This window comes from Mchenga conophoros, linkage group LG23, assembly GCF_057382185.1.
Source record: "Mchenga conophoros isolate Kocher_MC1m ecotype Shallow Benthic linkage group LG23, M_conophoros_male_GT1.1, whole genome shotgun sequence".
NCBI classification, from domain to species: Eukaryota; Metazoa; Chordata; class Actinopteri; order Cichliformes; family Cichlidae; genus Mchenga; species Mchenga conophoros.
In genome coordinates, this window is record NC_140547.1 from 13,512,658 (window position 1) to 13,526,415 (window position 13,758).

Here is a 13,758-nt window from a genome sequence, read left to right on the forward strand (position 1 = left end):
AGGTGTTCCCAGGCCAACCAAGAGATATAATCTCTCCAGTGTGTCCTGGGTCTGCCCCGGGTCCTCCTCCCGGTGGGACATGCCTGAAACACCGCGCCCAGGAGGCATCCTTGTCAGATGCCCAAACCAGCTCAGCTGGCTCCTTTCGATGTGGAGGAGCAGCGGCTCTACTCTGAGCCCCTCCTGGATGGCCGAACTTCTCACCCTATCTCTAAGGGAGAGGCCAGCCACCCTTCGGAGGAAGCTCATTTCCGCCACTTGTATACCCTTTATGAAGAAAACATCGAGGGAAGAGTTTATCCTGCCCGGGTTACTGGGGCCCTGCCCTGGAGCGAGGCCCGGGAGGGTGCCCGAGGGCGAGCGTCTGGTGGCCGGGCCTTAGTCCATGGGGCCCGGCCGGGCACAGCCCGAAAAGGGGACATGGGCCCATCCTCCCACAGGCCCACCACCCGCAGGAGGCGCTATAGGGGTCGGGTGGCGGCCAGGAGCGGAGGCCGTGGCGGACTGATCCCCGGCTGCCAAGACTGGCAATCGAGACTAAATAAAAGTATTGTTTTAAATCTTTAGTGACCTGTTATGATTATAAGTTCTCCTTATAATTATTATCAAGGAGTAGCTGTGGTTAAAAACTCTCAGGATGTTCCTTTTTACTTTCCAGCAGGTGGTTTCGTATACCATCAGGACAGCTGTAGTTTTAGGGCACAATTAAAAGTCTTCACTACTTTGTCATTATTTTATTTATTAGTCATCTGTAAAGGCATTCCAATTTAAAACAAAAGTCAGAACTCCCATACTTCAGCAGCTACTCTGATTTTGAAGAGCTGTGGTAGTAAAACATCACTTAGGTAATCAGTTTTCAATATTGTCTCATGCATTTATTCATAGCACAGCATCTCTATTAACCTTAATTGGCCCAGTTCCTCTGTGTTGTTACACACCTGTTTTAAACCTAGAAGCAGTAACTGAGAGGAAGCTTTCGAATGTGTTGGCAAGAAAGTGAACCATAAGGAGATCCGCCATAAATCGCTGACCTCGGATCAGATCCACCGGACTGACCTTTAGTCTGCGAAGCATTCGGTAACAAAATCCTGAGTGGACCACCGCTGCACACTGTGCCAGCAACACGTCGGAGGCACAGCAGTAATTACATACAGTAGCTTGTACCTCTGCAATGCTACGGGGAATACAGCTGATCCTTGTCGCACGATCTGACCTGCATTAGAGGTGTAATGGCTTCTGATGATATGACAGACAAGAATGCGTGCTGCATAGTTACAAGGCACAAGTCAGTCAACCGATACGAGGCCAAAGATTTAATATTCCAAACTGACATTAGCTTAAAGGGTGAGAGGATGTAAGTACCTCATGAGGCTTTTTTCAGCAGTATGTGACAAAGTCCTGCACAGCCTCCTATTTAAATGACTATAACAGTCTCTATTTTTAGATTTAGTTGTTAAAATGAAGTAGGCCTTACACTGCCTGAAATATCTGCTGTGTAAATGTTTATTGATACCAGTTTCGTTTCTCTTGCACTTTAAAGATTTATCTTACACACCCTTACATTTCCTCCCAGCAACTTATATTTTTTCAGAAAGCACAGAATACTTTAAAAACTTTAAATTGATGAAATGTCAAGTGCATCCCTAGCCAATGCCTGTTGCAGCTCTTAGTTTATGTGTATATTGTAGTTACATTTACTGGTGTTTCCAAGGGCCTCCACCTCGACTGACCTGCTGCTGTGGTATTCTACACATGGAAGGAGGCACTTCTTAAAAGAGCTCACCACCAACCAATGAGCTCAAAGGTTGGAGCATATATAGAAGATGTTTCCATATTTACATGAATGACTAGAAAGGCAGCAAAATTCACAGATCATCATTTTTGCGAAAGGGAGCAGAGCAATGTGGAATTTCCTGTGAGCTGTGCAGTATTGGTGTGGTTGCCAAAGACTGTATATAAAAGATGGCTGTAGCCATTGTGACATCACCTACTGTTTGTGAAGGTTCACAGTTACTACGATTTACAAAGGTAGACGAATTGCTGACACGGTTCAATCGATCTGGGTCAGTCTGCTCCAAAGACTGCGTCTTGTCTGCGATGCATTTATGTCCCATACGGACTTCATGTTACTGTGGTTATATAAAAGCAAGACTCCCAAGTACCCAAATCATTTTGTAGTACAGCCCCATTTGTGCAGGAATCAACCAGTTTGGAACCATTTCAAAAGCAATGAGTTTACAAGTTGCAGATCACATGCCGCGGTGCCAAACCACTGTTTTCACTATTGTGACGGTAGCACAAAGCACACCCTCCTTTATCCTGCTTGTTGACGCTAATAAAAACCACAGTGTTAAACATAGCAATCATTATGTTTTATACAGTAAGGCGTTAAGTGTTTAATGAGGTCATGAGTCAGTCAAAAAGTACAATGTTTATTTTGTTTTTCCTCGACTTCTGTACAATCCAACTTCTTTTTGCATCCAGGTTCAGAAAAATAAGATCCATTATGCCACTCTTGGACGCTGTAATCTTTAAGTAGCGAGATTTTCAGCACAATTTCAACTAACTGAATTCAACGAACTTCAAAAAAAATCCTAAGAAAAAACAAATTAATGCTCATTTCTTCCTTTACTAACAGCAGGCATCAGGGTTTGGTTTGTTGAGATAAAATGCTGGTGGTGCCAATTCTCCATCCTCTGCCATTAAATCTTGTCAGCAGAGATACATTTTAACTGAAACGTTGCCTCTGACAAAAAAGTGGAAAACATGATGGAAAGATGTTTTTTTATGCACACAGAGATGCGATGTTTTCATCTGTCACAAGATTTCGTCTCGCCAGTGGATTTTAAGACAGCTCCGGTCTGTTCTTATTTTATGCGTTTCTACTCATTTGGCAATGCGTAAGAAACACATCAACGTGCCAGCAAAGGCAAATATGATGATTTCTAGCAAGTAAACATAAATCCAAGTTTATAATATTGAACTACTCTGCAAATTACTACTGCAAATTTCTATTAAAAGCACGGACAAGTTCCCTGTCGTCTTGGTGCCGTGAACACGTAGCAGTAAGCACCATTAACTGCCGGACTAAAGCTCACAGACTACTATTAAAGAAAAGCAGCTTTTATGTGTAATCTTGCCTTTTTAAAACATGGAAAAAAACAGTCGAAAGGGCAAAGCAGCTCACAGGTGTAATTGGAGTATTCATACTTAGATATGAGTGGGTGTGCTTTTTCAAAATCATAACTCATTTTGTTTTTAATTGTGCTGTCAAGACAATAAGACTGAGAAACTGCATGGAAAATGTTCTAATTATACTTTCAGATTCATTACCTGCACAAACGCACTCGGATTCACACATAAAGGCTTATTTTAGTGGCATCGTTCTTCTGAAAGCACCACTGTAAATTAATATAGCAGGAAAAACAACGTTTTTACAGAAATAGATGTGATTGTGTCCTTAAGTATCGTGGCGTTTGAATAGAAAACACATAAATGTGTTGAGGTACAGAGCGAGAATTTAAGGCTGCTTTTTCTGATGTTAAGACTTTATGGTTAAGTAAAAATAGACGGCAGCTTTAAGGAATTCTAAGGAGTATTTATTTCATTCCCATGTAGCCGGAGGGAGATTCTGTAGACTGAAGAAAAACACATAAAAATATGTGGATGAGCTTTCTATGTAAAAGCTCCATGAAGCTGTGAAGGAAATGAAAATAGACAAAAAGGACAGTAGATGTGTATATGTGACACGATCACTGACCTGATGTGAGAAAAATCCATGTTTTTAATGAGGCCAGCGCATAGATGCTAAGCACAAATTGTCAGTACAATAAGAAATATGGAGCCGTCTGCCTGTCGGTACATATTTGGTACAGAACACAGTGCAATTTGTTTCAAGGTGCATCTACATGCAGAGAAGATCACAGGGTTACAGATAACATGTCTTCATCTCATCGAAGCCTTTGGCTCTCGCTTTGTAGTTACACATGGTGGTAACCCTGCACCAGGCGCTGAATTCTCTCTGCAGCCGAGCTGGTAACCCGGCACTCAGTCTGCTGGCTTTTTTAAGATCTGCACATGGTTCTTAAATTTAGGGCAGCTAGGGTCATCTCCTGAGGAGCCAGCATCGCATGTGATGTAAACAAGCAAGTGTTCACACATGCATAAATATAATTATCTCTACCATGCAAACCTACCTCTGAGAACTGGGGTCCTACACAACCAAAAAGCCACAACAAAGACGATTTACAGGTAAGCTACAGGTAACCAGAGCTCATTTTTTCCAGCATAACAAGGAAAGTTCTTTAATTAACTTTTTCATGGTAACAATCAGTTAGATGAAAGATTACAGTCATCTGACATCAGAAAACAAAGAAGCACACGTGAAAGGTTTTCATTGTTTTTAAGGCTCAGACTCACTTCACAAACAAGGTCTTTGTCTGTTATCACTTCCTTTTTTTCTTGTAGCAGGAGCCAGCTACACCACCGCAAGCACACATCATCGGTTTTTTCACACATTTTCTAAAATGCCCCCCGATGACAGTACCCAGGTAAGGAAATCCCAAATATACGCAGCTTTTTCTGTGAGAGAAACGTTTCCATATATTAATGGGACTTCTTCAGTCTCATAAACGTGCCAACATTGTGTTTGCAAAAGGAGCAGACTGAGAAGTCACTTGGATGAGTGATGTCCAGATGAACAGAATCAACTCTGTGGGACTTTTAAAATGCAGCACTGTGATGCGATATTTACATTTATCCTGCAATATGACATCTTGCTATATATCATATAATCTTCCACTGTGATTGTAAATGTACAGCCTGTGCAGCCAGCGATGCATTACTTAAATTCTGACTAAGTTCTCCCATGAGAATGAGGTGCAGTGATAATGTTAAAGGACTGCAAGATCTCCCTTCGGGGGGGGGGGATAATTAACAAACAAAAGAGGAAGGCCCCTTTCAGGTTTCTCTCTTTTTCAAGTATAAAAGAAAATCTGAAAACAAACAAGTCCAAGTTGTCATAACGGGACTTCCAGGGAGCAATTAGTTCCTAAAAATGATCCATGCTGATGTCAGCACTTTCATTATTAACATTTCTCATAAAAGTTGGGGCATTATTCAGCACGGTTGAACGAAAAATGTGGGATCTAAAAACAACTTTTGACTTCTGGTCGTTTTTTGAATGCTTTAAAGTTCTTTACTTTTTTATACTTCTTGTATCACTGACCTTATACGCTTACTGCCTTTTGTCTAAAGCTCGTGATGAATCCTCTTTATTCCACCTCAGACAGAAGCTGTTTTTTACTTTGCTTGATCTGCACAAAAGTTTAAAATCATTCTGCACTTTCCATTTTAATGACTGTTTGATTAGCCTTGAAAGTATTTTTTTTTTATTAGCCACTCTCTTAAACACCGTAGTTATATTAAAATCAGGAATACTTAAATACAAAATCCATGAGATAACGTAATGTCAAAAATGTCCTAATTAATGTTTCCATTGCAATTGAATTGCTTAACTTTTGATCGACTTTCACCTGGATCGGTTTAAAGGTTAAAAGCACAGTTTTGGGAGATGATTCGTACCCAATTACACGGCTATAAAGGTTTCTCTGGACATGTCCTGATGGCACCATATGCAAATGTTGTCGGCCAGGTCAAAAGCCAACGTGGCCAGAACTGGAAGGCAGAAATACGTCAAGCTCTTTAAACATGTTTGACAGTTGAAACCATCATTGACCTTCGAGGGGGCTTTAACTGGCTATGGGGACTGAGCAGTGCAAAATAATCCTCTCCTGTCAAACGTCACTCAAGCTTAGCAAAAACACAGGGCATCATCCAGCTCAGCTTTGCTCCAACAACTGGAAACACTGAGAGAATCGCGGAAAATGGTACATTAACCGGCAGCCATGAAATCTGTTTGAGATCAAACACTAGTGGATTTAGGTAATTAAGCACCGTTGAAGTGTGTTGATGCGAGGAGCTCTTCTCACACCTTCACTTTACGGGTGAGTAAGGGTACGTTGGGAGATTGGGCGTAGGCAAGCTGAGGGTGACGTGGGGTGACGCCAGGGGCAGAGCAGACGAGCTAATCAGAACTAGTCTAGATCATAGAATTTCATCCAAGGATTTTCTCTTCGACTTCTGATGAAACTGACCTTCTATGAATACCCTCAATTATGCAAAATGATCTCTTTAATAAAGTCCTCAATCAAAGTCACAGACCCCCTACTGAGAAAGTCCCGGGTTGCATAAAATCACCATTAGCTCTCAGTGACTTCAAATGGCTTTTGATAATTATGACAAAAAATGTAAATAGTTCATTTTCTATGACTGGGCTTTGGGTTATTTACACAACAGATTAAAAGACTAACTTTAAGTCGATTTATGACTGTTTGTATAAGGTTATAAACATGTCACGACACTGGGTCAAGCAGAGAGATGATCATAAAGGCAAAGTTGACAGAGTCTGCTTTCATTCTAATCTGCCTTTTGTGATGTCCCTGCTCTGCTTTGGCATTAAAACGCTGCTATTCTGGACACAAGTGAGAAAACAAAATGATTAGATTAAAGGTTTGGATGCACATGTTTTAGAGGAGGTTCGGCTCAGATTTGATCACTCATTTACAGCTCATTCATGGATATGGAGTATTAAAGTTTCCTGATGTGTTTCACAGCATCCAAATACAGCAGGAGGAGTGGGGGTGAGGGGTGGCTCACAGCCCATTATCCTGCTGCAGAATATCCTTGGGAAAGAAAGACAAATATATACATACATTGCACAAGCTATATCTGTAAAATTAGTGATTCGCTTTTATCTGAAATCAAAGAGATGCTCGCAAATGTAATAAACGCCACCTTTTGTTTTTTAATAATGCATCATACTGGGACCGCAGTGAGCTTTTCAAGCAAAGTGTAGACTTTTGTTTTGAACAAATATAATTAGACTTATTTTTAAAATACTTGCTGCAATGCTGAATCTAATTTGTATTTAGTAAAGTACAGTCCTTGATGAGCTATTCCCAGAGGCTGGGAGGCCCAGTTTGTATTTTCAATCATCATAAAATCCTTGAATTAAAGAAAACTCAAGGGTCTTCCACTTTCCAGAGATTGTCGAAGGCTGGATATGTTGAGATTAGAATAGCTCGTCTCTGTGGCATAGAGTCTATGGGACAACAGAGGGTTTTTATTCTTTTCAGTCATGTACAGATCTATAAAAAGGTTTAGTACTAATTCTTTGCCTTGTGTTTTTTACTATATTGTCTGCTTGTTCCCTTTAAAATATTATTTATTCATTTCTGTTCATCCATCCATTGCTTTCTATTTAAGCAAGCCAAGGTTGTGGGGGGCTAGAGCCAATTCTAGGTCTTGTTGGGTGAGAGTCTCTTGCAGACAGAGACACGTGCTCATAGGCTTCTGCATTAAAATGCCTGATTTCAGAGCATTAACAAACATTTAGATTCTGGTATAAAAATGTTTTTTTTGGTCTCTCTGGATAGTGTCTCTGTTCATAACTCATCGGAATTGATGGTGATTGAGCAGATGGCTACCCGTTAGTCTTCACCTTAACTGGAGTCACTGAGCTGGACCTCTCCACTCTGTCTGAGCTGTTGGAACCTTTCAAAGCATTTTTAATGGAGCTTTCTAAATGTTTATTCTACTAACAGACAGTCAAGTCCACTTTTGGTCAATGAAATTCTAACTGTTTATTTTAATTTTACTCAATTTAATTAGCCCATATCTGTGTCTGTGCTTCACCTGGAAATTTTATGGATGCAAGCCAAACTAGAGTCAGACAATAACCTCGAAGATATGGCTACTTCTGGCTCAAAATAAGCAAATAAACAAATAAAACAACATTGCCAAAAAACTAAAACTGAGACTTCAAAATGCTGACCCAGAAACCTACATCCATACACTAAAATGGTAAATGGTCTGTATTTCTATAGCGCTTTACTTGACCCCAAAGGGCTTTACACAACCAGTCATCCACCCATTCACACACACACACACATTCACACACTGGTGATGGCAAGCTACAGTGTAGCCACAGCCGCCCTGGGGCGCACTGACAGAGGCGAGGCTGCCCACCGGGCCCTCTGACCACCACCAGTAGGCAACGGGTGAAGTGTCTTGCCCAAGGACACAACGACCGAGACTGTCGGAGCCGGGGCTCGAACCGGCAACCTTCCGATTACAAGACGAATGCTCAACTCTTGAGCCACGATAGTCTACTATATTGGTGATAGGAGATATATTGGTGCAGATATCAATCTGGATTCCTACCCTCACCTATGGCCACAAGCTCTGGGTTATGACTGAGAGAATGAGGTGTGGATACAATTGGCAGAAATGAATTTCCTCCATCAGGGTGAAGAACTTAGTCATTCATAACAGTGGCTCAGAGTAGAATTACTAATACTCCACATTGAAAGGAGCCAGTTGAGACGGTTGGTGCATCTAAGCAGCACGCCTCCTGAGCACCTCCTAGGTGAGATGTTTTGGATATTTTCTGCTGGGAAGAGGGACAGAGCAGGTCCTGGAAACACTGGAAAGATTACCTCAGTCAGCTGGCTTGGGAACACTTTGATGCCCCCCCTCGACAGGTGGGGAGTAGGTGGCCGGGGAGATCTGGGATTTGGACTGCTGCCCATGGATGGATGTTTGGACAGTTAGATGGCTGGAATCAACCCATTAAACACTGAACTCATGCAGTAAAACAAACTAACTAACTAAAGACTTCACGCCCCAAGGACCTCAACAGCTACAGGCCGGTGGCTCTGACATCCCACCTGATGAAGACCCTGGAGCGGTTGGTCCTGGCTCAGCTTCGGCGCCTAACAAGCTCATCACTGGACCCACTTCAGTTTGCCTACCAGCCTGGCATTGGAGCGGATGATGCTGTCATTCACCTCCTACATCGTTCCCTCGCTCACCTGGAGACCGCTGGAAGCACTGTGAGAATCATGTTCTTTGATTTCTCCAGTGCCTTCAACACTATTCTTCCCTCGGTTCTGAAGGACAAGCTGGTGAACTCTGGAGTGGACCATCACCTCACTACCTGGATCCTGGACTACCTCACCGACCGACCACAGTATGTGAGGACTCAGGGCTGTGTGTCGGACAGGGTCGTCTGCAGTACGGGGGCCCCACAGGGAACGGTTCTGGCTCCGTTCCTCTTCACCATCTACACTGCAGACTTCTCCCACAATTCCACCCAGTGCTTCCTGCAGAAGTTCTCTGATGACTCTGCAATAGTCGGCCTCATCACTGATGGGGACGACAAGGAGTACAGAGGACTGACTCAAGACTTTGTGGACTGGTGCCAGCTGAACTACCTCCAGATCAACGCCAGTAAAACCAAGGAGCTGGTGGTAGACTTCCGCAGGCACAAGCATTCTCCACTGCAACCACTGAACATCCAGGGTATGGACATTGAGGCTGTGGACAGCTACAGGTACCTTGGTGTTCATCTGAACAACAGACTGGACTGGACTCATAACTCAGACGCCCTCTACAGGAAAGGGCAGAGCAGGTTGTACCTGCTGCGGAGACTCAGGTCGTTTGGGGTGGAGGGCCCACTCCTGAAGACCTTCTATGACTCTGTGGTGGCTTCTGCTATCTTTTATGGTGTGGTCTGCTGGGGCGGCAGCATCTCTGCTGGGGACAGGAAGAGACTGAACAGGGTGATCCGAAGGGCCAGCTCTGTTCTAGGATGCCCTCTGGACCCAGTGGAGGTGGTGAGTGACAGGAGAATGGCGGCTAAGCTGTCATCCCTGTTGGACAACGTCTCCCACCCCATGCAGCAGACTGTGACAGCACTGAGCAGCTCCTTCAGTGGGAGACTGCGGCACCCACGGTGTGGGACGGAGAGATTTCGCAGGTCTTTCCTCCCCACTGCTGTCAGACTCCACAACAAAGACTTTAACTGAACAAACACACACATCCACACATGTGCAATAACACTAAGTGCAATAATCCTTTCTGGCATCGTTGTATTTTTACTCAGTTGTATATAGCATTCGTATTCTATTTTTATCTTATTGTATATTTTTATTCTATTTTATTCTACTGTATATAGTATATTATTTTATTCTATTCTGTACAGTTGTGTACTGTATTTATTCTTATTGTATTCTAATTTTTGCGTCATAACTTTTGCACTGTCCACTTCCTGCTGTGACAAAACAAATTTCCCACGTGTGGGACTAATAAAGGTTATCTTATCTTATCTTAACCAACTGAGGCAACGGTAGACAGACAACTCCTGTGTTTTGTGAAGTAAAACAGTGTTTTGGTCAGTCGAGTGTGGTGGAGTGTAACAACTTCAGTTCCCTGTGGAAAAGACCTGTCTGAAGGCAGGTAAAGTGGGGAAAATGCTCCAAATAAAGCGTCCAAGTAAACCAACATTTATTTCTTGCCTACAGTCTTCTACTGCAAGTAACACACTGACTATGGATTTGAACCTGGATCTGAAGGCCCCGCAAAACCAAATGATTTAGCCAGTGAAAAGGTTTTCATCATAAACATCAGAAAGAAATATGTAGAATAATTTTACTGAGTTTTCTGAAAAGCACAGCAGTTCTTGGCTGAGAAAACAACATTTTTTGCACTGAAATAAAACAGGTTAATCTAGAAAGTGATTGCACCGTACCACAGGTTGGCTTAATAAAAAATACAAAAATGTATATCACGTATCATCATTCAGTCTAAAGATTTCCATGTTCGACTGTTTTTTAAAAGCTCTTAGCTTGAAGGACAGTCATACAATAGCTCCTAACCACATGCACATGTTTGGAAACTACATACTGACACATTCACATTCCAGCTGGGCACAAATAACTGGAAAAATAACTATTACAGTGAAGTACAAGCTTAGGTTTACAAAACACAGCTGGTAGATACACTGTTGAAGTACACTAGTACAAGTTGGCTATTATGGTGTAAAGCCCAACAGGTTCAGGTTTAAATAACTTTATTCAGAGAATTTCAATGAAAGATGGCTTCATACTGCTTTGGCAAATAATGTTGCACGAATGTATGCATACCTTCCACACAAATATGAATACACAAATAACAGTGATGTTTACAGTACGGAGATCTGCACCGTTGCACACCCACTGTTTTTGCCTTTATTAAATTGTATAAAACATAACTGGAAAGCTACAACAGAGAGAGAATGAGACCAGGCTGTGTTTTTCAGACTCTTGCTGTCTAGCTGTGACCTGCAAGGCTCAGTGGATGTGGGTGAACACTTTCTAAAGGTTCTGTCAGTGAGCTGCTGACCCAAGCAAAGCAGTTTAAATACCTGTGGGTCATTTTCGTGACAACAAAATGGAGGAGGACTTCAACGGGAGGAATGAATGATGAGGTGATCTAAGAGATAACCAGAGCTCTTGATTTATCTTTTGATTTTGCAACTTTAAACCATTGGCACCTGGTGACTCAAAGAGCACAATTTCTCATTTAAGTGACTGAAATCTTTTCTTCCCATTTTTGATATATCTTTAGAGGTTCACAGAGGTTTCAAGAGGAGCAACTATGCGTTTGACAAATGCAAACTGAGGTGGTTCAAGCATCCAGTAAGGACACCTCCAAGTCAGGAACTCGAGGGACATCTAACCCTAACGCTGCAGGACAAACCTAGAACACATTGGAGGGATTAAACATCCCAGCTGAGCGTAAAAATGCCTTACAATTCTCAAAGGCAACTCTACTTATTAAACAGGAAGTGAAACTCTTTAGAATGAGAAATGCTTTTGTGTTTTGTGTGTTGGCATATTTTTATGGCAGAAACTGGAACTCCCAGAGAAAACCCACAGAAACAAGGGGGGGCGAGGGTGCCTCCTGCCCAGCTTCAAACCCAGGACCTTCTGGCTGTGAGGAAAAGAGCTAACCGCTAAAACACTGTGCTGCCACAGTGGTTAACCTAAAGCTATCAACTTAGATGCTTAAAGTGTCAGAAAATATTAGACCAGTTGATGTCAATAACGAGATTAAAGCCTTTTCAAACTACCATATCCAAGAATATGAACAACGACTGCATGATGATGATGACGTTCTTACCTTTGGTGGAATCGTTGGACTAGAAGTGTATGGAGCCAAGCTGGGTGGCACATCTGTAATGTAGGTCTTCTTGGGGCCTGGGGTCTGGTATCCTTGGGCTGGGACTGCTTGAGGTCTTCTAGAGTTTATTCCACTTACTTGTGGCGCACCTGGATGCTGCTGTTCTTGATATGGCCCCGGTGCCATTGGAGAGAAGCCAGGCTGTGGCGGGCCATAAGCAAAGTCAGGACCTTTGGGCTGAGCGGACATGTACTGCACCTGCGCGGGGCTGCGAATGGGCTGCTGGCCAAAATTGTGCCCACCAGGGGCTGGATGCTGGGGTCCAGGCTGAGCCGACCTCACTTGGACATTGAAGGTGGGCTGGCTTGGGGTTGATGCTGTAGCATAGGAGGCCGGAACTGGCTGAGGAGCCATGTGGGTTGGAGTCTTGGCCATAGGACTTAAAGGAGAAGGTGATGTAGATGAGACTCCCCCAGGAGTTTGAGGTTTGGGTGTAGACTTCTTGGTGGCAGTCAGTGGAGGCTGAGTTGGGATGACCATACGCTTGTAACCTGTCACGGGAGCGTTCGGGGCGGAGCCTGCTGAAGGTGCCATGGATCCAGAATTCTGAAAAGAGAAAGAGAATTTCGGTACTGCTCAGTGACATTTTAAAAGACACATATTATACATTAAAAAAAAATTAAAAAAACAACAACATTACATGCTAATATTAAGATGTCAAATCTGTCATGTTTTCCATCCTAGTACAACTTGATACTACACCACGTTTTGAAAATTTGCATAGCATAGCAATTTTCCATCTCACAGTTACATTAAGACAAATGATAACCAGACTTCAGCACCATGCATATATCCAAAATATTTAAGAGAAATCCTCTGAAAAAATATTTCAGTTCTGACTTCTTGCTACATGCAAACAGAAGACTGCCATGTCCACAGCTGGGGTGCTAGCGTGACTAAAAAAGATGCTAACTGGAAAGCAAAATGAACTAAAAGCACAGAAATGAAATCCTGCTCAGTGCCAAAATAATACAACAGATGTATTCTACAGCATTTCACTGACAGCGTAGTTTACGCTCAATAAGTATCCACCCTGCTTCCCGACAGTCAATTATACGGCTACCTCGACAGCAGAGGCTCTACACTGTCCATGACCACCCATAATCTATGGCTAATAAAGCAGGCGGGGTGGGGATAAATTGTTTGGCAGAGGACGTCGTGACAGCAGATTGGCAAAGGCAAATGACACTTGTGCTGACTCCAGCTGCTTGGACGGGAAAGATTTTAAATCACAGAGATTTGTGGCGCTGGCGTTCCTGGGAAGAGATGCCTGTAAAGCAGCAACACAACCCGGAGCTGAGATTCCACCTGAACGACTGTGGCGTTTTGATCCGATGTCCAAAGGCTACGTCTCATTTACAAGCCAAACTAGAAGGAAATATAGCAGCTAATAACAGGCAGAATAACAACACTTCATTCATATGTCAGAGGCTTCTGCCCCGAGTGTCTCTCATGTAAGTAATAATTGTTTTTCACCACGACTACATATCGGTGTCAGACATTCAGCCAGTCTAAAAAGGGTCTATCATTAACCTTGGATGGCCTTATTAGGTTACTGCCTGAAGCCAAAAATCAGAGTCAATTACTAAATTTGCAGCACTAAGGGAACAAAAATGAACACTTGTAGTCTTTAGA

At 42.8% G+C, this 13,758-nt stretch overlaps 1 protein-coding gene and 1 long non-coding RNA gene across 3 annotated transcripts in view; one reads left to right on the forward strand and one right to left on the reverse strand.

The window, feature by feature from the left end:
- The window catches only part of LOC146546839 (uncharacterized), a 75,144-nt gene extending 63,470 nt beyond the window's left edge, over nt 1-11,674 (forward strand). The window contains exons 3-4 of the long non-coding RNA XR_014890654.1: nt 11,201-11,368; nt 11,509-11,674. This is a non-coding gene — a long non-coding RNA (uncharacterized LOC146546839). The remainder of the gene's footprint in view (nt 1-11,200; nt 11,369-11,508) is intronic.
- The window catches only part of lpp (LIM domain containing preferred translocation partner in lipoma), a 182,406-nt gene that overhangs the window by 57,291 nt on the left and 111,357 nt on the right, over nt 1-13,758 (reverse strand). For both annotated transcript variants that reach the window (XM_085264092.1, XM_085264093.1), the window contains one exon: nt 12,064-12,669. In XM_085264092.1, coding sequence (XP_085120218.1) covers nt 12,064-12,669 — 606 coding nt within the window. The remainder of the gene's footprint in view (nt 1-12,063; nt 12,670-13,758) is intronic.